This window comes from Atractosteus spatula, chromosome 8 (genome assembly GCF_055471065.1).
Source record: "Atractosteus spatula isolate fAtrSpa1 chromosome 8, fAtrSpa1.hap1, whole genome shotgun sequence".
Taxonomy (NCBI): Eukaryota; Metazoa; Chordata; class Actinopteri; order Semionotiformes; family Lepisosteidae; genus Atractosteus; species Atractosteus spatula.
In genome coordinates, this window is record NC_142713.1 from 31,247,764 (window position 1) to 31,274,946 (window position 27,183).

The following is a 27,183-nucleotide window of genomic DNA, read 5'->3' on the forward strand; positions in this document are numbered from 1 at the left end:
AAAATGTATTAAATGTTTTGACTAGGATCTTAGCCATCAGACTTTATAAAGGAACAACCTCCTGTTTGAAATAGTTTTTCTTAAAATTTCTTTTTTGCAGTTGACCACTGAATGTTTTGTCGACTCCATCAGACACAGTAAAAAGCATAGTATTTTAAAATGGTTTCTTCTAAAGAGAATGAAGCCCTTAAGTGTAACAAAATGTAAACTTTTTATCAAATATTGTCATAATATTTGTAAAGGTTTATTTTAGAAAAAATCAGCAAGAAATCATTCCGTGCCAATTATTTTCTAGTACAGACTTTGATTTTGAGAAAAATTAATGTAGACATGCTTGAAATATAAAAAAAAAACACTTCAGTTGTGAAAGACAAGTGTTTCATCAAAATAAACAGTTATATTGCAGTGGTAAATGTCATTTTCTAGAAAATATTGGAAAAAGACCTCTGACGGAGGTGATTATTTGATGGAGTTGACCAGTAAGTGATGAAGTTGAGAATACATTTCAAAAATTGTTTTACTTCTTAGAACATCAAAAACTGTCTAGACTAATTTGCTTGAACTGACAATTTCTAACTAAAACATAAACCATTTAAGTTTCAGAATGCATCTGAATGTTCATTGCCAGGAAATATAAGGTTTAACTTTTATTCACTGGGTCATAGGTGACTAACCATGTCTGTTCCATGTTCTGTGGATTCTTCCACTCTTCCCCATTACCTGTAAAGCGCTTTGAGTGGAGTGTCCAGAAAATTGTGCTATATTAGTGTAAGCAATTATTATTAATTATTATTATTATTTTCCATTGCTTCCACTGGATGTGCATTTTTTCATACTCGAGGATAAGATATGTTTCCTTGTTTAGACAAGAAGAGTGCTAAGAAGAAATGCTTCAGTTACTGGGGAGCAGCACACTAGCTGGAAGCTATCATGTTAACCCTGATGCTTTTAAAACATCAAGCATTAAGACTGTATTTTCATGCTGTTGACACCAACACATTATCTCATCTCACGGTTTTGCGGCTGTAATATAGAAGGGTCTCAGAGCAAATGATGAGTAAATGAGGTTTAGAGTGGCATTACTTGTAGTGAATTCCTTATGGAGGTTCATCATTGAATCTGTGAGAATCACTCTTTGATGCTTTCTTTTGTTTCTTGTTATCGAGTCATTTTTTTCTGTTGTCATGCGTGCAGTTGTGAAAGAATTCTTGTACTTCTTTGGTGAGCAGTTGAAGGAAAGTTGTTGTTTTTTTGGTCTGTTTTGATTTGTCTTTGACATTGTCTTATAAGTTATTCCAAATTCTTTGACCTTTTGAAAGAGGTGGTATTTTTTTTAGAACCGTGCCTGATGCAGTTAGAGCTCGACTCCTTGCTTCAGATTTGTGTTTGTTCAGGCTAAATTCCCAAAGTTTCCACAAAGTATTGTGGAAAAGCAGAGTTCTCTTGATTGAGGGATTTCTCAGTGCACTTCCCCTTAACATTTTCTCAGTCATGGTTTTGGGAGACTCAACTACTTTGCTGGAGTAGTACTTTACCTGCCTAGCTCGCTCTCCTTGCTTCTTATACTTCTGTCTCTATTAATTTTCTTTAGTCTCTCTTTGAAGTCCTTCAGCTCTCTTGCATTGCTTTTCCTGGATCTTCTCCTTGCGTTCTCTCCTTCAACATACTGTCTGCTGCAGCCAGGTTCATTAGAGCTCTGATCCAGTGGCCTGTCAGGGGGTGTCAGCTAACTGTAGTAGTTTCTTGTGCTAAGCTCTCTCTGTGACCGTCTCCACACCTTTCTTTTTTGTCTCACTTAAGTCTCCTATTTGTGTTATTTTTCCTTCAGACACTCTTCTCCATCTTTCTCTCGTTTTCTAATTCTTGAGCCTTTACTGTCTGGTTGACTGTTAATTCTCTCCCTTCTCTTCCTTCGGTGTTCCCTGTCTAGCCCTGTGTGCCTAAAATATAAAAGCAGGACTAAATAATCTTATGTGTTTATTCATCCACAACAATGTTGTAAAAAAAAAGCTCAAGATTCTTAGCTGATTTTAATTGCATATTACAATTATAGTTGATAAAATTGTGCATAATCAACTCCGTCAGCCTTGATGTCAACACCGTACGACGAAATATCTGAAGGATTTGACATTGAACGGAGATGACAAAATTACGTTCGTTTTCCTCACCCGTTCTCTACAGAGCCTATTTATAAAAAGGTCTTTTCGAACTACTGAAATACAAACATTTTGACATTTATTTTTTTTTAATCTAAAAGACAATGGAGTTAACGGCTTAGGGTTGTGACATGGCCATTTGAAAAATTGTTAAATTTATAATAAAATAAAAAACCTACCAGACCATGAGGAGATGTCATACACAACGAAACCAGGAAGTCCAAAGGGGGCCCTTGGTTATCTGCCCATTTTTATTCCTGATTTTATAACACTTTTGTAAAAATCTGATGATGTTGACACTAAAGTTGGGCCACAATTTTTGAGATAGCATTTACAGAAAAAACATTTTTATCAAATATGGCTAAATATGAACATTTCCATGTCACTTCTATCAGTCGGTGTAGGTATTTCATTGTTTCAAGAGATTTTTATAGATTTTTTGCCATTTTGCAATTGTGAACCGTGGTCTAGGACAGGTCATTTTAGCTTCTCCCTGATTATGAAATAAAAAAAAATACCCCATAAAGTAAGACAAAGGAACATAGATGCATACAAAAGCGTATAAATATTAATTTAAAACAGTTTATAACATTTATTTTTCAGCCATTTTAGTAGACTTTATTGGTAGTTCAGGTGGGTAGCTGTGTCAGCATGTGTAGGCTGCAAAGGACCCAATAATAGGTTTATTCCATGCTGAAAAAAAAGAAAGAAAACACAACATTTCGGCCGTGGGGCCTTCTTCAGGTGTGAGAAAGACAGGGCAGTAAGCAAAGGTAATGTAGCAGGAGGACAAAGGCTGGGAGAGAGGAGGAGTGAGAGGCGGGAGCAGGGGACAGAAAGAGAGGCCAATCAAGAGGTGTGAAGTCAGAATAGGTGTGGAGAGGTGTGAAATGAAACCTCCAATGTATGGAGAAAATTCAGAAGAAAGTGAGTCTGTCGTCAAGAGAAAGGGGAAGAAGTGATTCTAGCTGCATGATAATTTTTGGTTTCTGTAGTTTTTCTGATGTATGAGTTCGGAAAACCGTCTTTGAGAACACAGACGGAGAGATTAGTGTGGTCATGGCCGTCAGACTTTATTGGTAGGACATGTTTTGCCCAAATTCTCAAGAATGCCTGGAATAACCTCATTCACATTTCATTGGACTTAAATGATTTGTTAAATGATCTATATTTATACACCTGTGTCACAGAAAGAGGCATTCTTTCTGAGAGCTTAAAAAATGACCAGGGAAGAGCAAATGAGAAATCCCTTTGTTTCAAATGGTCCTATGAATGCAACTGAAGAAAAAACACTATATAAAAATCCACCATGAGTATATTCACCCTACAACTGTGTATTTTTAAAATAATTTTACACCTAATGAAGCAATGATAATTCTGAAGCCTGCAGGGACTACACAAGTACACCAATCCATTTTGAGGCAGTTAATCACAATTTTCATAAATTTTAACTCCACTCACTCGGAAAACTGACCAAATATTCACTCAGCATTTCCTGTTTTTTTACTTCAGTGTCAACCGTTCACTGCGTGTTATTACTGATCTTGCTACATTATGGTCGCCTATAAAGAGTCTAGCAAGTCCAAAGGAAAACTGTTTGGATACACATGGATATAATACAAGCTCTTAAAACTGCAGAACAAGTAACAACATGGTAGGTGAATGTGTAGTTTCCTAACTGGGTGACACAGCAAACTGAAATATCCATTTACACAAGTCTGATGCAGTTTTTTCTGTACAGCAATCATGATACTTTATTTGCAAAATCTTTTTTCCCCAAAGACGTTTATTAAGTAGATTGTTTTCTTTATGATTGTGATGAACCACCAGAGGAAAACGTCAGCCACACACGATGCCCGCTTGAAGTGCAAAACGGCATTTAATTTACCATAATACTTCAATCCAGTGTTACAAATATGTAGACGGGTTTTGGGAGGATCATAAAATAGGGCATATATTTACATCTATACAATTGTTCTTGTTTAGTGGTTGTTTAGAGCTCTACTACGTTCTATCTTCTGGAATCTCAGGAATTGAGAGAAAATCCATTTAAACAAAATAAATTAGCCTATCGGCTGCATGTTTGTCTTCATCAATACCAGCGCAAAACTGCTCATTACATCCATCGTACCTCAGTAATCCACCAGCAGAGATGCAGGCTGCCTTCAATGAGCCACAGAAGACTTCGTGGGCAGATATTGTCCACTGCTGTGTCTAAGCCTAAGAACTTTAATCTGCACATCACATTCAGACAAATTTCTCATCTGTCCTTTATCACAGAAAGTCACCACATTTGGTGTAGCTCATGCAAAAAACAGCAGCTGTTTGTCAGTCTTTTCTGCCAGACTGCCTTATGCCCTGTGATTAATACTTTCAGGCTTACCCAAACTTCAAAAAATGGCCTGCTTAGGAATTATCCAATGTAGTTGAAATTCCCATTTCTGCAGCTGCCACAATATCTCCTAAGTGATCCTTCTATACCTGCAGATACCTCACTCTCTGACAATTCAATAATAGCACCAAATAATGATCATTAAATATCTCACAACATGGCATTTTATGCATTGCAGCTCCGAACTCTGACCAGTTCCTCTGCACGTTGGCTTTGTGAAAAGATGCACTGTTAGAAGTGTCGATTACATGTTGGTGCTTTTTCATTCTGTACAGAGGAAAACATCACAGGGGCAATTTCTACATACAGTTGGGAACCCAAAGTGGAATCTCGGTAGAATACATTTCATTATCCTTACACCGTGAAGATATATAACAGCATACATAATGCCACAGACAAGTCTCTATTGGTTTATTCAGCCAAAATAAATTCAGATAATTTACCAGTAATTACCTAAGGTTTCAGAAAAGTATAAGTTCATTCCACAGTGTCACCTGACAAATATGCACTGTGATCAGGACATGCATGTTACTGGGCGGACAACACAACAGTTACACATGTAAGGCAACACACAAAAAGCCACAGCTATAAGCAGTTATAGCTTAATTTATCATTACTAAACTTTTAACAAAAAGTGTCCATTTCAGTACATAAAATCAAGTTATCTTATAAAAAAAAATAAAGTAGACCTCTTTCTTCTTCCCTTATAATGTACACATCTGCAAAACAATTTCGAGAGGTCTAAAGTCGTAGCTTAAGCCAATCTATTAATTTCATTTAATATTCATCATTCTTAAACATAAAATGAACCTTTAAATGTTCAAATGTTCTTTTTACATGTATATGCTTTGATTTGGATTAAGTTCCTTGACTTAACCATTGGATGTTTTTTTCTTTTTTTAGTATCGTTAATAGTTTTTACAGTTCCATTCTCAAGAGGTAAATGGAATTTAATACCAAGCCTGTCGACCCTGTCCCTGTGACAGTGGGGGGGTCAGGGAGGCCTTGGCCTATAAGGGACAGCAGCCTGCCCAATGCAGTCTTGCCTTGTCTGCACCAGTTGCACTTCAGACAGAAAGGCTGGGTTTAATTATGCAAACGTTTAAGTGCAGAAGCAGCTCCTATGCTAAGACTCCGGTTTTTAACATGGCACCGTTAACCCATTCTTTCTCTCCCTTCAGCGATTCTCTGGGTCTCACTCTGTAGGCCTCCACTTTAAAGTCTGGCCCGTTGAAAGAACACCTGTGAATGAGGAAAGAGAATTGAAAGACATTAGTCCTTCTGTCTCCTGCAGCTCCACCTCCTCTGCACGTTGCTGGTCATTGATGTATTATAGATGCCTTTTCATGGTGCAATGTCAAAATGCTTAATAAAGTAAGGTTAAAATAAAATGTTGGTATCTAGCAATAAAATGCGCCATGATTCTTTTAAAATGTTGGTACAATATGGTAAGGATATGGAACATTATCAATATATTATTTGGCATTGTTTCTGCTTCTGAGTTCAGAACAAGAATTAGAATTATTCATGAATTATTGACAATAAATACAAGCGTTTCTATATTGTTTTTCATTATTTTCTGGGCGGATCTCCAAGAAACCTTCCACAAAGAATATATTACACGTGGTGCAAACATTTTACCAAACAAGGCCTGATTGTGCTCTTCCAAAAACACACCCATCATGGACAATTCTGTTGTCTTATCAGAAGCACCAAGGTCTAACAGAAAGCACTAAAGGAGAAAGAACCAGAATATTTAGCTTTACTACTTCAACAGCTGTGGACTCAATCTCAGGGCATCTGTCTGAATTGTACGCTAGAGAATTAACTCTGAAGAGCACATCACTCACAGTGGATTTATTTTGTCCATTTTCCTAAAACAAATGGGGTAATTACCTTTACATAATTCTTAAACACTTTCGAATCTGGCTGTTGAAGCACTTGACAAAATTCCTAGAAGGAAAGAATAAGGTATTAGAGCTGCAGACATCTTAATGCGTAAGAAAAAGAATGCAATTTGAAAGAAGCAAAAATCCTTATTTCCTGTAATTGTATCACTAGTATTGTATTTGCTACACGCTTCATGCTCAAAAATGAATGTACATTAATTTAAAGATATTCTGTAGGACAGTGTGAAAAGGTTGTCTAGACTGGGAAGTTCCAGTTTTGGAAACGTAGATAATTCTTGTAGACTAGCAGAAAGCAAGCCAGAGGTGGGAGATTTTAATCATGCACTCCCTAACGCGCTGTTTGAAACATTCAGGTGATGAGCAGTGCAGGCTAACAGCTCCAAGGTTTCGAGTTCAACTCCACGCTTGGAATTCTAGTCAAAATGTGTCCTCTTGTGGAGTTTTTCCATGTGCTCTTGTATCCTCCCAATTTCCAACAACATGCCTTTAGCTGGCTCTTTGACACTGTTGTTTTCCCACAGTGCTCTGTGACAGACTGGCCTCAGATGAATCGGGTGTGCATTCTGGGATTCTGGGAGAATCATCCACTCCCTCACATGGATAAACCACTACTGTTCGTGAATAGCTGAACGTGGATAGCTTGCTCTTCCTGTTTACACTACAGGCTTGCTTAGTTCACAAAACACACATGACCATGGACGCAAGTCCTGCATTCGTTTTATATCGTGGACTAAGCTTGTGTGACAAGATGTTTAACCACATCTGCAAACTGCCTGCTGACAACAGTGAACAATAACTGCTGATACACTCACTGGGTGTAACTACGATTTTGTTTTTAATTAAACAAAATGTGATGCTTATTTCACATTCATTAGTACATAGAAAACGTATATGAAAAAGTACCATTTTCAACAAGATCATTACCTGTATGATCTCAGGGGCTACTTGTAGTGAAGGGAGATATTCTTGCTGTAGATACTGAATAAATTCTGGTCCCTGTAAATTAATAATAATAAAGTTTGTACAGCACTTTACTTGCCAAAGCCACAAAGCACTTCACATGTAAAAGAGAACCCACTTCATCCACCACTGAAGTGTGGCCCACCTGGATGACACATGGCTGCAGCGTCTCTACAGCAGGGGTGGAGAAGTGAGAGACTGTTTCACCAATTAAGTTAAGAGGGAAATTTTAAAAAGCCAAACTGTACAAAAGAATTTAGCCAGACAGTTAGGGTTAACACCCCTATTTTTATGAACAGTGAAATGAGATCTTTATACTAATAATCATCCAGAAGAAGGGACCTCAAAAATCCCACTATTCTCTATACTGGAGCATTGGTTTAGAAATTGCGATCCAGAAGGAAGAGCAGCACATAGCGTTCCATCTACACCACTTATAGGAGCAGCCCAGAGGTCTCCTGTCCCTGTACTGAGCAGGCCCAGCCTTGATAAGCTTCTCTAATGTGACTGAATCAAGCTGAAAGCTGGTAATGCTGGTATTTCATTTGTTTAAATAAAATATATAAACAAATAGCTTCTTTCATTAAAGGCCTGAGTTGAAGATTATGTCCAATTCCATAGGGGAAACAAGTCACTTGACAATTCCTTGACAAAATTTTAAACAATTCCAAGTCTCCACCTAAACTCACAGCAAATGAATCTTACCCTTTTGAGATGAATCATTTTCAGTGTCAAAGCACATTCTGACAAAGCCTGAAAGCAAATATAACATGTTAAGGTTCACATTTCAGTAGATTTTTTATAATCTCTGTTCAATTGCTTATGTCACTATAAATGTTGTGTTTAGCAGAGAGATGCTCTTAAAAATGCATTTAGAAGATGAAGATTGCTATACACCATATATAACAGTATTTCTGACGAGGCTTCGCCCTGCTTTCCCACTGCTCTGAAATGTCACCTACTCTGCAAACAGTTACCAGCCAGAAAACTGCCTTGTTTAATCAACATTCTGGTTGATAACATTTGAGTTTCAAACGAGGCAGAAGCTGGCACACAGGGATGAGTGGCCGAGAGAACTACTGAACATACCAAAACGGTTTGCGCGTCGGACAGATCGAAGGTTGGCTTCATCGGTGCCAGGAAGCACGCAGGAACGATGTGCTTGTAGATGAAATCCACGAATCCCACCAACCCATCCTTCCCTCCTGTCGATGACAAAAGCAAAAATCAAATTGGCATTATTAGTTGCACTTTTTAACTCGGGTAACAGCAGGGTTACTCTTCTGCAGCTTCAAATTATTATACCTGTTTTAACTTCCAAAACCTATCACGCTTAAAGCAGAATAGATTACGAATCTCTCATTTAAAATAGACTTAAGCTGTTTTTTTCCCCCTCAGAATCTCTTACAGATGCCATATAAATAACACTGTCCCATAATGGTATGGTAACTACACATCTGATGCAAAAACAATGGTTTCTATAGGGATGTCACAGTCATGCAGGCCATATACTACTAAGAGCTTAAAAAGGAACTGTTACTAAAAAAAACTAATTTATGTACAAGAGATTGGTTCTGTTCTAACAGCGGTAATTAAAGAGAGCTTTGTGATCCTTCCTATTTTTTTGCACTGTTGACCCTTTTTTTTCCCCAAATGTAAAATTCAACTAAATATCCCAGCCTGAAAAAGCACAACTTGCCCCAGAGCTCCACCAGCTTTGACAAGATGACGAAGCAGGTTTTCTGCGCAACGGGGTCCGGGAAGTCCACTGCTCCTTGAATGATGGTGAACAGAACGCGCTCGATGTTTTCAGCTCCTGTGAAGAAACGGAGTGCTGAGCTTTCGAGAAGCATGCTGTGCAGGAGGGAGTGGAAAGCCAGACAAACCCAAACCTTCAATATGGCAAAATCATTTAGGGCAAAATTTTATGCAACACTCTCATAAAATATCGCTATTTGTCTGAAGGTCTGGGAACAATAACAATAGGTGGGACAGATATTCTGTCACACATTCAAGGTGACAGTGTGTTTAATTGTGCTGTGGAATGTGTGGAATAATAACTGGGATATATTATTTATGCAGCTCTGCATCAGTCTTTGAAATGGGCCAAAAAGTCTGTTAAAGTACATAAGTAGGAACTAACTTTGTAAAAAACTTGCTCCTCACAAGGTTGGTAGAGAAGAAGGGAGCAACTTCAAAAAACAGAATGAAAACCACCTGAGCCTGAAACAAGCCCACCTGTCACGTACATCATGAGGCTATGGCTTATAAAAAGGGATAGAAAACTGCAGCTTTTCTGGGGGCAGGCCCAGCGCTCCGCTGAATATATCTGAATGCTCGCATGTGAACGTGCGCCGAGATGAATGTATGTGAATGTGTGCAGCTCTGTCTCCTGCTCCTCAGTTGAAGGAGGAGCAGCTTCAGCGTCTCAAGATTCCAGTTTGGAAGAGCCACGTGCAGCTCACAGAGACATCGCCGTTCTTCTCCTTACCCTGGTTCCCCATGACCTCGTTCATCCCGCAGCTGGCAATCGTCTGTATGAAGGCGAAGTAGCTCCTCCTCAGCATCTGCTTCTCCATAGCGGCCGTCTGGTCGTTCTCCTCGGCCGGCCGAGCCAGCACCTCGAATATCGCCTGGACGAGGGGCATGAACACCTGCTGCAGGAACGGGGAAACCTGCGCCTGGAAGAAGAACGAGCGTGGGTTTCACTATGAAACCCAGGCTGCAGCTTCACTGAGGCAAGAACATTTTCTTTGAGAAAACAATGCTTCTCCATGGAGAGGCTTTAAAAATATTTTAAAGATACGAGTGGCCAGCCAGCCGAAGTGACATAAGCGGCGAAAAAGATTCACCTCCCCAAATCCGCTAATCACCACCAGAGGGCCCCCCAGATGAGAAACTCCGCTCTGCTGCTCTTCCCTGACAGCTCTCATCATTAACACCTGCTCTTTTAATTGGGAGCACTATATCAAAGTCGCATGCGGCTCCTCGGGCGTTCGTGCCAGAACCACGCCACGAGTCGTCAGCTCAGCCACACCCATTTAATCCTTTGCAGAGCCCCAACGCTTGCCCTAAAAACCTTCAAAAACACCAGATATGGAGAAAGTTCATGTCGACTCTCTATCTCTGCCCGTTAGACCTGAAGCCGGTGAAAAGCGCAGCCTAAACCCAAGCCCTGTCACTCCGAGTGCCTGGAGTGCAATTTCACAAGACGTGGTATTTGCTGTGCCAAACGCAAGACGTGCATTTAACCCATTTGATGTGGTAGTTGGAGATACAGTTTTGCTCGTGTTTTGACCGCACTTCAATTCCTTTGCTTTCTAGCTGATCTAAGTTGAGACGCCCTGTGTCCTTCATTTCTTGTCATCAGTTGAACCACGTCTAATCGATGCATTTTTTTCTATAATTGGAATGCTCCCATCTCTTTCCATCTCTCCATTAACAACAGAGAAAGGAACGGTAGTGCCTAAAGTGATACGGACCACAGTTTCTGCGACTGGGTCCATGTTGAGCTGTGAACCGCGAGTGGGTCGTTAGCGGCAGCACCAGCTGCATTGTGCCGGGACACGGCCCGTACCTTGAACTTGGCGGTGATCTGGTTGATGAGCGGGATGAACTCCTGGAGGTCCTTGGCCTCGCAGTCTTTGAGCATGTGCTCGGAGGCCGTGGGGATGAAAGGCAGCACCTCCTCCTCCAGGCAGATGATCATCCTGTGCAGGAAGGTGCGGACCCCGCCGCGCAGCACCTCTTTCTGCACGGGGCAGCTGAGCGCCGGCACGAAGGTCTGCAGACACTCGCGGTACACCTCCGAGCAGCCACACTGCTTCACCGTCTGCTTGTTGCTGAAGGCCTTGCTGGTCCGGCTGCAACGGCGGGTTTACAAAGCTGGGGTTTTCTTCCACTTGGAATCGCCAGATCTTTCAAGTGGTACCCTGCCCCCCACAAACTCCCACACCTTTTATTAGTTTATCTCACTGTTATTTATTTGCTTACTGGTGTGTGTTTAGGATGGTGTGCGAATGTGTGGGTTTGATTCTATTACCCGCATTTTTTATATTTGTACTGTATGATTGAATAAACTCAGTGAACCAAATTCCATGGAACTAGTTATGGCAACAAGGTACTGGAGGGTCTTTATTAAAAGGGCACCTGAGGAGCACAGGGACATACGGCAGGTTTGTCTCAAAGCTTGTGAAGTTTACCTAAAAGAAAATTGGTTTTGTTTTTTTTAAACTGTCTCACTTCTTACGCTTCCCCACTATGAGGTAACCACAGACAACACTCACAGTATACATATATACACACAGTACACTGCACAGTAAATGGCAATTTTCACTGTGTGCTACATTTGCCAAATGTTTTAAGGCTTCTCTCCAGCACCAACTCCGGTATCCATATGGAGAGTAAGAGAAACTGCAGTCAGGCTTCTTCTACATGCGTATATTTTGACACACAGCAACCTCCACAACAGTGCCTGACTGGACAGTTATCGGGACTGGAGGAGCACGGCATCTCTCTTTGACCTCACTGCTGGCCTGCAGGTGCCCTGCAGCAGTCGCCGTTACATTGAGAGACTCTTGGCTGGCTAACACCTACCCTTTCCCTGCACTGGTCTAGCAGCTGTGATCTGCCACCACAGGAGTTCAGGTCCCCGGTGGCCAACTGCATGACTGCAGTCTGGGCCACAAAGATCAATCTGTACCATGAGTGTTGGTTAACTAGTCAGAGGCCCTCCCAAAAAAAGGGTTATTTTTATGTGAACACAGGAACTTCTACTCTATGTGAACCTTTGATTTTGCAAAAATTGCAGCAACTTATTCGCTCTACTTGGAATATTTCTCTCCTTGGGATAAAGGCAGTTTTACGAACAAGTGACGAAATATTCAACAGATAATCTGGATGTTAAATGAATATCCGGAAACAAAAACTCCATATTTGTGCCCGCAGTAGTATTCAACGGCACGGTGTCCTTACCTGGCGAAACCCACTGCATGGTTCAGACAGTCTGCCAGGGCTGCTTGCCTCTCCTCATTCTCTTGCTCCATCAGCAGCTTCTCCAACAGGATTTTGAATTTCTCCATCAGTGGGGTCAACAGGTTCTTCATCAACACCTGCTTGCGCTCAGCTGGGTATTCGCTGTTCACAATCAGCACCCCTGCTGCCTCAAAGGTGAACAGCTGGTCATCGCTGGTCAGTAGTGCCTGGAAGCCATTCTCCTGGAAAAACAAAAATGGTCGATTGCTGAAATCAGTCTTCAGAATATGTCAGGAGACTCATCTGAGAGTATCGCCATCTGCCTAATAATTATTTAATAGGATGTCCATCCTTTTTAGCAGAATGACCACTGAGGAAATTGCTTTCCTCTCACACTTTATTTTCTGAGTTTTCTTTCCTCCTTTCTTGAGATTGATTAGCAGAAAATGAGCTCATACAGTGTGCAAATGTGGCACCTCTGTATGTGTATTGTACGTAATACTAGTTCTCACAAAAATAATACATCAAGTTATCCTGACTTGATGAAAACTGACAAGATTAACTTATTGGCGTATCTTAAAACGTGCATTTTCAGGAAAATTAAGCAACACCCGCAGAGGCATTGTAGGCTAGTGGGCAAAGAGGTGTTCAGACCAGACCAGCTTTACAGATCCTTTGCTGTTTGTGCATCCAGCAAATGCAGATACACCCTGCCCTTTGGAACTAAGCTCAAAACAAGTTCTTTGCTGAAATGCCCAAAACGAAGTCACTCATTTTGCCTGATCAACTACAGGCAACACAGCAAGAAAAGGGCAAATACTTACAGGGGGAGAGAGTTCCAGGAGGTCTTGCATCCTATTTAAGATGTCTTCAATAAAGGCATTCATATGTTTGCTAAAGGAAGATATTTAACCATGTTAGTCCTTTAATGAGAGGTGAAAGTATGCACATTCTGAAACTGAATGCCAAAGCAAAATGTCATGTTTTGAGGGATTTTACCATTTATTTCCTTTTCAGCAGTGAGAAGAAAATTAACTAACTTCAGAAAAAACAGTAGAAGAATTAAATGTGCATCAGTTTTGGTTTGTTGTTTATACAGTTATTAAACTCGGAGGTTTAAGTGCTGAGGACATTGTGTTCTATGTTTTAAGCAATTTTGTTTATAAATATGACGGATATTACGCTGACAGGCCCAAAACTGCTTTCTTTCATTGCCTTCTGTCAACACTGTTACTTGGACTGTCAGCCTGTGTCTTGGCATGTCAGTTCTTGAGGACTGCGCACTACACGTACTTCAGAGACTTCACATATCTGGAGAAGAGATAGGACACCCTGCTTCTCACTTTGGGGCTGCTGTGCCTCAAGCCTCGATGGTCTAAAAATGCCATCTGAGAGGAAAGAGCAAGAAAAAGCAAGTCAACCTTTTATCATTGGTAGGGAAAAGTGTGTACCTTGTCAGAATAAAAAAAAACAGTTTTCATCTTCAAGAGAATGAACTGCTTACTGCAGGATATTGCAACTCAAGATAAATCTAAACTGTTTACTTGCTCCTCTGCAATTCATTCTCTGAAGAGAGAGACTGTTTAACACTCGATATCTCAGAGGTGATTTACAACATTGTAGCTGCTCCTGCTTTCTTCACAATCCCTTTTCAGGGAAACAAAATTATCTAAGGTATGAAACCACACACCATTACAATGTACTTCTAACAGATTTACACCATTTTGTTCTTGAGAGGGCTTAACGGATTCTCGTTCTTCAATGTGGCAATGTGGTAAACTGAAAAACAAACCTTCAGTGGATGCGACAAGAGCTACTCACCAATACGTTTGGAATGTGCTGGGGTTCCACAGTGAAAAACTTGTCATAGCGAACCACCGTTTCAAAGAATTCCAGCGTCACAGAAGTGTGCTGGTATTCACTTACTCCACACGTGACAAGCTAGAACAAAGCAGGACAGAACAAGCAGTGACAGTGGGAAATGGTAAATGGGAAAATTCAGCAGGATTTTAATCCAAACCAGCAAATACACAAAGCAAAAGCCGTTTAGTTCTAAAGAAAAAATTTCACACCGCCCCTGCCTGTGCACTGCCCTGCCAGTCTTCCGGCTAGGTGTGAGCTTGTGAACGAATATAGCGGTTAAAAGACTTTCTGTTGCTGGAACGGGAGAGTGTGTCCGGCACCGAGGCCAGCCAGCTCTTGGTGTGAAGTGCTGCCGGTGGAGGCTTACCGTTCTCATCATGTCCTGCAATGCACTGGCTTTCGCAACGTCGCCGGAGAAGTGTGCACCATGGGAGGCGGGCAGGGCCTCCCCCAACATATACAGCAGCCGTATGGCCACCTCCACTTCCATGAAAGGGGTGCCTTGCCAGCTCCTGAGAGACGACACCGAACACTATGCTGGGTCAGGGCATTCAGGATTCGGAATAGTGACCGCCAGATTACAGTAACTGCTGTGTTATCTGGCTATTACAATCCCTTCTTCAATAACCGGTGGACACCCCTGGATATGTCTGGTAATTTTCGATATCTCTAAATCCTTGTAGTTTTGGATTCGCTGAGTGGCGGCTCTCTAGCCAGATGCACTGTGGTTTCTGAGTAGCTTTATTACTGCTACAAAACATATCCATTCACTCAAAAAGACAAAGAAGGGAGGAAATGTACCGTATTCAATCAAAGCAATAAAATGAATGTAACAAGCGGAAAGCAGAGGAGTGATAGTATGACAAATATTCTGGGATTAGGTAAACATTCTTCCCCAAATTTACAAATCTAATCCCAGAATTCCCACACCTGCCAGAATCAAACAACTCCCAGTCGTACTGGGAAAGGGGGGAGGGAACTCGGTTGAACTGGCAGCCCAGTATAAAGAACAGTGAGGTTGTCTCTCAATAATGCTCCATATGTTTGTATGTAATTGTATAATGATGTGTCTATACTGTAAATGTCAGCAGATCTTATGTTAATTGTATAAGCTTTAGCAACACTAATTTATTCATTGGTCATGCCAATAAAGCTTCTTGAATTGAAAGTAAGAGAATTCAGTGTGGGAACTTTGACCTTTTTTAACGCACAGAAGGCCGAGTTGTGGAAACTTGCTATGGCTTTAGACACCAGTGAGTCAGCTGAGAAAAATTACAAAGGACAAAATTAGAACTGGGAACTGGATAAAGTGTGGTGTGAGTAGTTTTCACAAAAACATTCCAAAGGGGCTACATTTTGGAGCAAAGCCGAATTAAAGTATTGTACTGGATAAGTTTTCCATGAATGGGTGTACACCTTGACTTGACTAAGCATCCCATTTCAGTGATCGTACAGAACGTACTGCATCGTAGTGTTGAAGACTCGCCGGACAGCCTCTAGAAGCAGCTCAGGCGACACCTGGGCCAGTCTGTCCAGCAGCAGTTTCAGCTGCTTCCTGTACTCCACAAACATTGCCTCGTCTTCCCCCTGAAGGCCCACAGAGAGAGGGACAGCACAACATCAGCTCCACCTTTAACAGGAAAGTATCCACAGGGGCAAGGAACAGAGCCTATCACAAACTCTTAAAAGGAACTAAGAAGCAGTATATTACGTATAATATGTTAATGGAACTTCATGTTTTAACATCTCAGAGATTAAACATTGAATTCATATCACTACTTCTCTGCTAAAGTCAAAATAAATTCGCACTTTCAAAGCACAACCTACATTTTTCAAAATATTTTCCTAAAAAACATCCAAACACCCTGGAGCTCTTTAAACCCAACACAATTATCCCTATCTCAGCACTGTGTTATTTAAAATCAAAATAAAAGTAGGAATACAATTTTTAAAAACAAAATTAAACAGGCCTTTCAACAGTTCGGCACCCAGGGAACTCATTAACCAGTAATAAACCCACCATTAGTATATTCAACTGACCTCGGCCCCCCTTTCCTACACTAAGAGTAGGAGTGTGTCACCACAGGACAGAAGACTATGAAGCAATGTCTGAGCCCATCCCCACCCTCCACACAACATAATCACACAGTCAAGTGACAGTGTTCTAAATCTAGCACAAGCTCCGGCATTGGTGTAAAGTGTAAATTTACTGAGAAAGGAGAATCAGTGACATACAGCTCTGATGTCACTATGCACTACTCTGATAGGAAGGAATCATTTGACAGCCTACTACTGTGCTAATTACAATGTTTGCTAACTCACTTGGGACTTTGTAGAGTTCTAAGAATTTTATTCAAATATATAATTCGCAAGCAGAATTGTATGCTTTCATATGTTAAGCAGATCCCAATTCATCTGCCATGCCCCCCCCCCCCCATTAAGTTCGTAAGAGTAACCTGCAATGACCAGCTTTCAGCCTCTGCTGAAACAGGTACTGGACAACATTTCTCCAAGTTCATTAAAGCAAGGCTCTTGTTGGATCATCTGAAGTGTCTCGTGTTTCTGACCTGGTCAGGTTCACAAGGTGGAGTTTGTTTTGAAGAGCACCGGGGCAACAGTCCATAAAGGAAAATATTTAGAGTACAAATAGAAAACACTCAAATTTAAAAACAGGGCTAAATAGGTTACCTCATTTTCAAAATTATATTCATCATCATAGGTCAGTTTCTTCATGACAGCAAGCATGATGGCCTGTTGAAATAATTATACTTGTGAAAAATGCATCCAAAAGATTTAAACTGCTAAAACACAATACTCGACATGTTAGAAATCCCTAACAAGCAAACCTCAAAGAGAATCATTTAGTATTTTCTAGCTTACACCTATTTTATTCAGTCCAATTTCAAAAACACTTAATATTCTAATTTTACAGCTATGCTTTAGAATACAGAGGTTTGAAAGTAAGAAATATGTTGAAGTGCAGACAATGTATTAACAATGCAGTACAGTACAATGAATTCCCTCTATAATTAGACACACCTTACCTCAACACTGGCTTTCTGCTGGTCTGTCAGAAGTGGTAGCTACATCAAGAAGAAAAGAAATTAATAGAAGTCCTCAAATTTAGGTCACAAAACAGTGTTGGTTCAATTACTGCTCATGGTTCAGTTATACAAATGTTACTGAAAACATGAATCTAAGAAGAAAATGCGCTAAATGTTTAATATGCAGATAATTACAGATAACACTAATCATCTTTTTATTTTTAATTAAACGTTTTAGATCAAATTATACTGAAGGGAATACTTCACAAGAAGGTTTTCATGTATTTACAAAATTCACAGTCTAGAAAATTTTGCTCATAGACAGCTCTTCTATTACTATTATTTCTGACATTTTTAGCCAAAGCGACTCCACTGTGAAAATGTATAATGAATCCACAGGAAGGTGTAATTATTACTTGCATGAAAAAGTCATCTAAGCACACCCTTTTTCATTCTTATGAAATAAAGAATTTCCATCAAAAGTGTTAGAAATATGGCATGCAAGTACTTAGTAACATAACTAATAGTTTTGTAAACTTTTTTTGCCAAATGAAATCAAATGAATGGAAAAGATAAGATTTTTATTGTCCTCTGAGGGAAATTTTTTTTATGGCCACACAAAGGTCAAATCTCTCCCCTGTAATCACCCTCATCAATACCATCTTAAAAACAGTCCATTTGCTGAATAAACTGTGAGAAAATTAGATCGAATTTTGATGTTTGCTCTGTCAGTTGCATTAATGTAACTGTAACCCAGAGGTTCTAGAAGGGCCCACCTGTTTCAAAATGTGCAGGTAGTCGTAACAGAAGCCCACAATGTTGGAGGAGATGTCATCGTCTTCGTGAATGAGTAACTGCAGCATCAGGGGAAACTTGGCCTCCAAGGCTTGGAGGGTGTCCTGGGCGTTCTTTATGTCTCCGGTTTTCACAAGCTTCGTCCAGCTAACAATAAGTGACTGCCCCATTCCATTGACCAGTTTGGAGAATTTGGCCAAAAAGTCCACGTCTTCCTCCTGCAAAAGGTCAAACTCTAAAGAGCTGCGTTTTTGACCTCTGTTTTTATTTCACTCCAGCGTGGTTCACATGTGGCACAGCCAAAGATGTTACTTCTCTGCAAAAAAAGCTGTCAGCGACGCAGTGACCACTTGCGTGGCCCACAGATGAACATCTCACCGACTCACTTTTTTCCTGCCAAAACAAGTGCAGGTTAACATCCCTAGCGGTACCCCAGAGGCCAGCTCGGGAGTGAAAGTCTTGTGTAAAACAATATCTTGAATAGAGCACCAGTCGCAAATGCGAACCTTGGTCGGTGGTAACTATAAGTTACATTGTAATATGATCGCAATACAAAATCTTGAATCACACAAACACTGATCACTCTTTATCAGTAAAGTGCCATTTACACCAAACTGCTAAAGAACTTAAATGTTCAATTGTATGTTTTAAATTAATCACTGTACAGTCAAGCTGACGACTAGCAGATTTAGTGGGGCCAAACAAATTATCCCCAATTTAGCAGACAAGTCAGGCTGCAACTTTAAACACAAAATATTTTTTTTTGCTACACTTCATCAAAAATGAGCGTATGCTGAGAAAACGTTTGACATGTTAATTGAACAGTCTTGATTAGCTTTTTAGTCACATTACTTGGTCCTTCCCACTTAGGTTCAATATGATCAATTATTAAAACTGCCTCTAAGGGTACAATGATGAAGTCCTGGTTTGCCTGGCTCCTTTTGAGTCCCAGCATGACAAAAAAAAAAAAGTTTTACACTTGGAACCAAACTCAACATTAACTCCCAAGACCATCATTTCTTTCCTGTGTAGAATTAAAACACAAAGGGCAGGGCAGTCACTGACTGCATTATGAAAAGAACGACCTCGTACTTGTTCAATATTGAAGAAGCCAGCTGACTGAAGAACTTGACAGAGAGATTCCACCAGCTTGGTCTTGTCAACAGGGTCCATGCCCTTATTGACTATCTCAAACAGACAGTCGCAGGCCTCCTCTCGAAGCACCTCCACTGACATATGGCCCAGCAGCATGTTCACAAACCTGCAATTCAAAGACACAGGCTTCAGGAGGCCTTCCTGGACATGGTCTCATAATCAGATTCTGAAGAGGCATACAGCAATACCTCGCTTAGCGCTGGGGATGTATTGCGAAGAAAGGAGTAGAGTGGGAATAGGCTGTAATAGAGGCAATTCTAGCACAGGCTCAATGAAGATGTATCCCAAGGAGCACTACTGCTTACATATAAGCGATTTTTCAGGGCTTCATTGTTGTATTGGAAACAGTATTGCTGATATTGCTATAATGGTGACCTGCATCACTGTCACTGCTCAACAGCAACAGAAACCCAGGACATATCCAGTTCTTCAGGTGATGTGATTAAACAAGAAAATACACAAGGAATCTCCTGGTGTCACTCTTGATGGGAAAAAATTAGGTAGGCCTTGTCAGGCCTTTGCACAGCAAGCGACAAAAATGTTCGCAAAAAGCATACAAACGCAGGAAGGAGTGGCATTCATACCTGTCATTGGCAATGAGGCTGAGGTCTATCCATGAAACATAAGCACCAACTACTTCCAGGCACTGGCAGGTCAGCTCGGAGTTAGTGTGCTGATATGTCTGCAGGATCTGGAACCATGACTCCACCAGGTTGGGAATGCACTGCTCCCTCATGGTGTCTTTAATAAGAGTGTTTCTGCGGGTCTCCTGCAAAGAACTCAGAATAAACTCATCTTCCCCAAAGAACTGTTCTTCAGAGAATTATCCAAAGTGTTCACTACACTTATTAGTCAAGGCAAATATGCTGAAATCCTCCATTCAATTTCACTAAGAGTGTTATAAATCAGAATTAAAGAGTTGTCTAGAGTAATTCCATATCCATAAATGATCTGAGGAATAAACTGAAGTCCTACGTGGGAAATGGGATGCAGACATTAACCAGCACGAAAGGGAAAAGAACCCCAGGCAGGGTTTCAGAATAAATAACTGCATGACCTTGCAAGGCCTTTAAAATGTTACCTCGGGAGTATGAGCAATATCTCTGTCCACTACTTCCTCGTCGATCGCCATTAGCATCCTCAGGTACAAGTCCAGCCCCCGAGGGTTCAGGCCCACAACCGTGAGGATGTCAAAGAAGAACTTGGGCCACTTGGTGAGATACTCCGTCACAAACATCAGGGCAAACACCTGGGCGGCCTTGTTGCGGATGAAGACCTTCTCAGGCTGGGCGTTTATTAGCTAGAAAAAAAGTTTCCAGAGCAGACAGGAGTTTATGATGGATTACCAACACTAGGAAGTAAACGCACGGCGCTTCAGGAGAGACTGAATAGTCAACAACTCACAAGGTTTGGTTAGAAAAAAACCCAAAATCGACAGTCTTCAGTTTGAACACATGCTGTTGAACAAACAAAGGGAAAGACCCTTGAAACGTACGGCAGGGAGCCTTAGCGATCCCGTGGGACACTGCCAGCCGCCATGGCTGGGGACATGAGTGCACAAACAGGGTCTGTGGAGCTCCCTGGGGCTGAGGAATACACCAGGCTTCATTTCTCCACAACAACCCAGTTAGCAGCACCTCCTGAGGCCCAGGGAGTTGACTCTGGCCTCCCAGGTATTACAGAGCTTTATCTCAGCCAACCCCCCATTAGAGTAATTTTTGAATTTTGCGAGCACAAAAACATTTTTGTACTTTTTACCACACAAAAGGGTTGCAGATTCCTTCACTTATAAGGAAAAGGTATTTAAGCTCTAGCAACAGATAATGTTTTAACCACTTTGCTTATATTTTTCTTATTTGGTATAGAAAAATATATTTATAAGTTAGGTATTTATCAGTCACTATGCCCTGGCAAAGTTTTCCTAAAAATCAAAGCTTCCTGTTCTTTGTAACAGAGAAAAACAAATGGGAAAATAAAGAGTAATCATTATTTCACATTATCAAAATTTCAATCTACCACAGATCTGTGCAAAGACACAAGACAACTTACCTGGGACTGTAGCCATTTCACTAGGGTTTCTCTAATAAGCTGATGCTGTGCAGCGCTAAGGACAGCATATCTAGAAATAAAAAACAACAACCTTTCATTGACAGTCCTTTATTTCATAAAATCACTTTCATACGATCATGAAAATGTTTAAGAAAAGGCATTATCAAACAAATAACTTCAGAAACCTTTATCAGAAATGGAATAAGAATTGACTTATTTACAAAACACTGATTTATGCATCACATTCAAAGCTTTGAGACATATCTAATGCTAAAAAGGTGGCTCACAAATGTAGCTGAAGTTTTTTCACAAAATCTTAATGACTTGACATATATCAATAGCAAGTAACAAAGATGACAAAGAAGCAGTCTAAAATTTTTCACGTGAAAACTAAGCACAATGTGTACATAAAATGGATTTTCACACTTGCTTAATGTCACTTAAAGGTATACAGATAGAGCTCAGAACTCTGTGTAAATATGGAAAACGGAACAGTCAGAAGCACAGCATACTGGAAAAAACAGGATTAGGGAAACAGACCTCAAAACACAAAGAAATCAACATCCTGCATTGTGTGCATTATTGCACTGATAAAACCAGGCTTCTGACAACCTTAAAATTAACGTGTCACCTTCGCAACAAAACACTGAAAATTTACTAAATAAAGTGATGTTTATTTCATTGCCTGCTGTCTGTGGTCTATAAAAACTGTAAATAAAATTAAGACGGCTCAAGCTGTGTTATGATAGCATCTTTAAAAACTGGCAGCCTGATTTCATCAGATCTCAGAAGCTAAGCAGGGCTGAGCCTGGCCAGTACTGGGTTGGGAGGCCTGCCTGCAAGGAAAACCAGGTTGCTGCTGTAAATGGGGTTGGTGGACCAGTAGGTGGCACTCTTGCTTCGAGACCAGGATTTGCAAACCAATGCCCCATTATGGTGACCAGGGATACTATTCTGCAAGAGGTGCTCTCCTTCAGATGAGATGTTAAACCAAAATCATGACTGACATCACAACGATATACTTGGTCTTTAAAAGAGTCTGTAGAGCAGTGTGTAAGACTAGGGGTGTTAATCCCAGCACCCTGGATCAATTTCAGCCTGGACTTGCACAATCTCATCTCAGTTGTCCACCTTAATTCAACTGGTGAAGCGTTTTCTCACTCTTCCACCAGGATGCTGGAGCATAAGGCAGGAGCTTCGCTTCAGTCAGATGAAGTTGGATCCCACTTATATTTGTTGGGGAGCTGGAGCCTATTCAGGCAGGAACAGGCGCAAGGCAGGATACACCCTGGATAGGATACCAGTCCACCACAGGCCAGAGAGGCACAGACAGAGACCAGCAGGCACTCACAATGGGGCCATTTAACCCACCAGTATGCTTTTGGACTGTGGAAGGAAGCCAGAGCACGTGAAGGAAACTCACGTGAAGATGGGGAGACCTTACAAAGTCCATACAGATGGCACCCCAGGTCTGGAACTGAACCCAAGGCTGCAGTATTGTAATGCTAACCACTGCATCACCATGCCCCCCCCCACTTGAAATCAATTTGGATGAAAAGTGCCACATAAACCAACTAAATGTTCTTATATCCACTACACTGAAGTGATACCAGCAACATGCTTAATTAGCCTTGTTTTTTCCTCAACCAGAATCTAAGAAGGAAAATGTGCAAGATGTTTGAATAATGTTTTTGTATAAACATTTGTCCACTTTTCTCCATTGATGTGAAACAAATTATATTTAATGTCCCGTTAACACAAACATTTCTTAAAACCATAGAACTGCACCACCAAGAAAAAAAAACAGGTCCAATTTTGTGATCCTACCTGAACTTGATTTGATGTTCCAGCACTTGAAAACAGAAGAACTTCACGTGGTCATCGCTGAGGAAAAAAAAAAAGAACAGTGCATTAAAGTAGGATTTGGTACAATGGAAAAACATGTCTCACTCTTACAAGAACTTCCACACAGTTGAAACTACAAGAAAGGCATCAAAGTTCAAAAAGAAGGAGGATGACATGAAAGCAAAGGCATGAAAAACTTAATTTCAGTTGAAGGAAAGGATCAAGTCCTATATAATTTGATACATTTTTAAGCCAAACACATAGAAGACAATTCCATACAAAAGAAAGAAACAAGGGTAATGCCTGAGAAGACAGTGGAGGCAGGAGGACAGGCAACACTGCGGAGTAAAGATTAGGGCTCTGGACTCAGAATTCGCAGGCCGTGGGTTCAAATCCTGGGCACTGCTGTAGTATGCTTGACCAAGACACTTCATTCATATGTATGAAATATAGCTGCAGTGAAATGCCCAGTTGTGCAAAGCAAGGAAAACCTAAGCATGTCATCACAAAAATTAATAATAAGGATTTAGGGATTGGAGGCCCCACAAAATAACCAAAGCCCCAATTCATCACTGAAAATGTGTGTACTATAGCGGCTCTGCAACTCTCATCCACAACTCACAACCATCAACTCCAACAAGAGTTATGCTGATTATGTATCGCACGGAACAAAAGGAATTGAAATTCCTTTGAAAATTCCTTGCAATTGAAAGCGCTGGACAGCTGTCAGCATGTTTTGGATTAATTCGTCACTTAGCAATTAGAAAAATTACAATCTGCTGTTAACTCTGTACAAAAGGGCAGAGCAGTTTATCTCATAACGTACCTGTAAATCCCTTTGGCTAAGGCCTCGGCACACACCTGCCAAGCATCTTGAGACTGTTTCAGCTGTTCAAAATAAGCCGAGGCCTGGAAGAGAGTCAGTCAATCACCAAACTGTGTGGAGCGGCTGGTTCAGCTCTCATCTATGTACATTACCTGTGTTAACAACTATCACCTTACAAGAGCCTAGGTGCCTTTTCAAAGGTTTCGATTCTTCCTTCCTATTTATGAGTCACAAGCTCATGTGACTTCACATTCTTGGAAATCTTTACCGTGAACAAGGTATCACAAAAAACCACAGGGTAATCACACTGCTTACACACATTCACACAACATGAAAAACAATTAGTAATGACTATTCTTTTAAAAATAAACGTCAAGATTAGTAAAGCAAAGACAAGAGTCAAAGGCTGTGTCCACTACAACACACTGGCCCTGCAATTGCAGCCTAATCAAGAACAGTGCTTGAGAAAAGATGTCTTTAGTTTTTATTTTTAAAAAAAACTTTCATTACCCAAGCAAAAAGCTAGAGTTTAAAGGGGATCATGCAGTCCTGAATGAATATTATCTGGCAGTCTGTGTTACTGAATATTCAGCTAATTAGGACAAAAATCAGCCTAGCCTGGAGTTCACTGTATGAAATTAAATTTGTACCATGTCACTTAGAGTGCAGATCAGAGTCATTACGTTCTTTCACTCCATTAGTTTTAAACCAATGATTTGCAGCTCTGATACTGGGCAACTGTGTGGCCTTGGTATTTGTTCCAACTAAACTCTTTATTTAAGACTAATTGGCTTCTTTACTTTTAACGGCTTGCTTGACTGGGGCTTTTCCACACAATTCTGCTGCTGACTTCATGGCTTCGGTTGGGGAAATCCATCTTTATTTGCTGAACCACTTCAGAAGCCACCACTATTAAAATTGATTTTATTCGGACACTGCAGGAATTGGGGTATCACTGAAGCACTCTAAATTAAGATTTAGATTGAAATTCTGAAGCCACTGAGAAATTCTGCAGACTGTAGATAATGGAAAATGGAGAGAAGGCCCAAATGTTGCTGCTGTTAACAGGTGCAACAAGAAAAAACAACATGGCCATTAACATGCAATCACACCTGCTTATTTTATACAAACAAAAACAAATATTTGATTTTAATCATTTAATTTTTCTGTATACTGTCAGCTCCTAATGAATTATTTTGTGTTATGGAATGCAAAGTTATCTTCCTTTACTCACATTCTAAAAACCATGCTTTGCCAATACAATGAACACTAACTTTTTTGCAGAATCATAGTACACAAGTATTCTAGCCTGGGTACTTTCCTTACCCTCTGTCTATAGCTGGCATCTGCATTTGCGTTCAGCCCCAAAAGAGCTTGCTCATCCATTATAGCGACAGGTCTACTGGGTACCTATTTTCCACTTTAGGTTTGCTCCCTTCTCCCAGCATGTGGGACACACACATCTGCGAACAAAAGGCACACAAGCATGAAATATGGTATTTGCATGAACAATGACACAGCTTACCTCAGCAGAAACGCACAGTGACAAGAAGGGTAGTGGACACACTGCAAGAGCTACCAGCTTTAAAATATTAAAGGTTTTCTCTCCAAACCACACAGGGACCTGTGTATCTGATCGCTTAACCTTAATATAACAAATTCATTATAAATGCAGCAAATCTTCACAATTAAGCTATTAGTCCAAAATATTCAGCATTTAAATTCACACTTTATAAAATACTGTTCAAGCCCACAGAGATCTCTGCTACATACCATGGAATAGTAAAAACATTGGGATTGACAACGTTGTGTCAGATTAGAAATGACATATTTTGCATGCTGAACTACCTGATAACATGGTTTAATACTTATATATGTTACTGCATGTATGTTACAAATAAAACAGCAAGATAATTGAATGTTAATGCTGCTTGTTTTAAGTGTTATTTAAAATACAAGAGCATCCAGACGTTCTATGTATTCAGCCTCATACAGTGGCTTTCAAGCAGGGTGCCGGGAATGTATGGGTCTTCAAAGACTGTTCTTGGGGTCCTCAGAAAAAGATGTGAGGTTTTCACCATATTTCAATTGTGAAAATTAAACCATCTTGCCACGCAATGTAACTGGCTATGATCTACTCTCCGGAAGTTTTTAAACTAACATTTTACAATACAATTCATCAACGTATTATTTCAAACAATTACAAACTTCTATCTAATTCTGGCTAAACTGGATGCCTTTTTTAAAAAGGTATTTCTGAAAATGGCTGAAAAGTCCTAGTTCAATAAAAAAGCAAACTTTCTGCTTCTCTGCAGTAATCCATGGTTCTACAAACACGTTTCCGAGCATATTAACATGTGATACACATTGCTAACCTAGTTAAAAATCAAGCTCTTTCAGACCTAAGCTATCATGAAACAAACAATTCGATTACATATGTTTCACAGGCAATCACAAATAGATCCTGGTGGCACACAGGTTCTTTGTTGCTTGTTTAACTAACAATCTCTTCGGTATTTTACCAAATACAAGTATCGCCACTCCTCGCAACTTTTCATATGATGAGGTTGTGATGTAAACGACTCTTAAAAGCAATTTAGATGAACATGTCGCATGCGCTCTTAGTTTTTTTTAAACAAAATGTTAGATCCCATGATGAAACTACACATTTTATTTAACAACGTGAACTGCGAACTGTCTCATCCAGCACAGCCCAGTCCGATCGGCTCTGGTCCCCCGCACGCCAAGTACATCAGCACGCCTATCCTGTGCCAGTGCAGGAAAGGGGTAAAAAACACTGAAGCAAAGTTTTAAAGGCGGCCTTACGCTCCTAGAACGGGTACAAATGAATCAAAACGGAAACCATAAATTACCTTTCTGATGGTTTTATTTCATCGTCCCTTTTTATTGACTCAAAGCAAACTGAATCCGTAACAATCTGGGATTTACACGGTGAGCACTGCGAACGCCGTTGAATGGTTTTGTGCTGCGTGTCGGCTCAATGCGGACGGAAATCAGAGACGCAACCCTTGCTCTGGGTCACGACCGCAGGAAGAGATTCCTTCTCGCTGCTGGCGCATGTTGTTGAAAGGCAGGCGCAATACCGGCGACTAGAGCCCCGAGACGCTGAAAGCGTTTTTTTGCGGATCACTTGTCTCTTCCTACAAATGTATTTTTAAACAGCCCCGTTATTGGTTGAGACACACTGTATTGA

General features: G+C 40.5%; 1 protein-coding gene across 1 annotated transcript; it reads right to left on the minus strand.

Moving 5' to 3' along the window:
• Positions 1-4,944: 4,944 nt before the first annotated feature.
• xpot (exportin, tRNA (nuclear export receptor for tRNAs)) lies at positions 4,945-27,005 on the minus strand. Its single transcript, XM_088923503.1, has 25 exons — positions 26,843-27,005; positions 25,296-25,432; positions 23,970-24,052; positions 23,126-23,182; positions 21,299-21,368; positions 20,331-20,549; positions 19,834-20,018; positions 19,187-19,355; positions 18,076-18,312; positions 17,300-17,338; positions 16,944-17,006; positions 15,718-15,842; positions 14,623-14,767; positions 14,214-14,333; positions 13,686-13,780; positions 13,217-13,286; positions 12,393-12,634; positions 10,996-11,281; positions 9,910-10,099; positions 9,118-9,234; positions 8,508-8,623; positions 8,124-8,171; positions 7,383-7,454; positions 6,445-6,501; positions 4,945-5,790 (listed from the first exon to the last, which is right to left on the minus strand). The coding sequence occupies exons 2-25, from the start codon at positions 25,353-25,355 to the stop codon at positions 5,764-5,766; spliced, it is 2,892 nt and encodes a 963-aa protein (XP_088779629.1). The 5' UTR covers positions 25,356-25,432; positions 26,843-27,005; the 3' UTR covers positions 4,945-5,763.
• Positions 27,006-27,183: the final 178 nt, after the last annotated feature.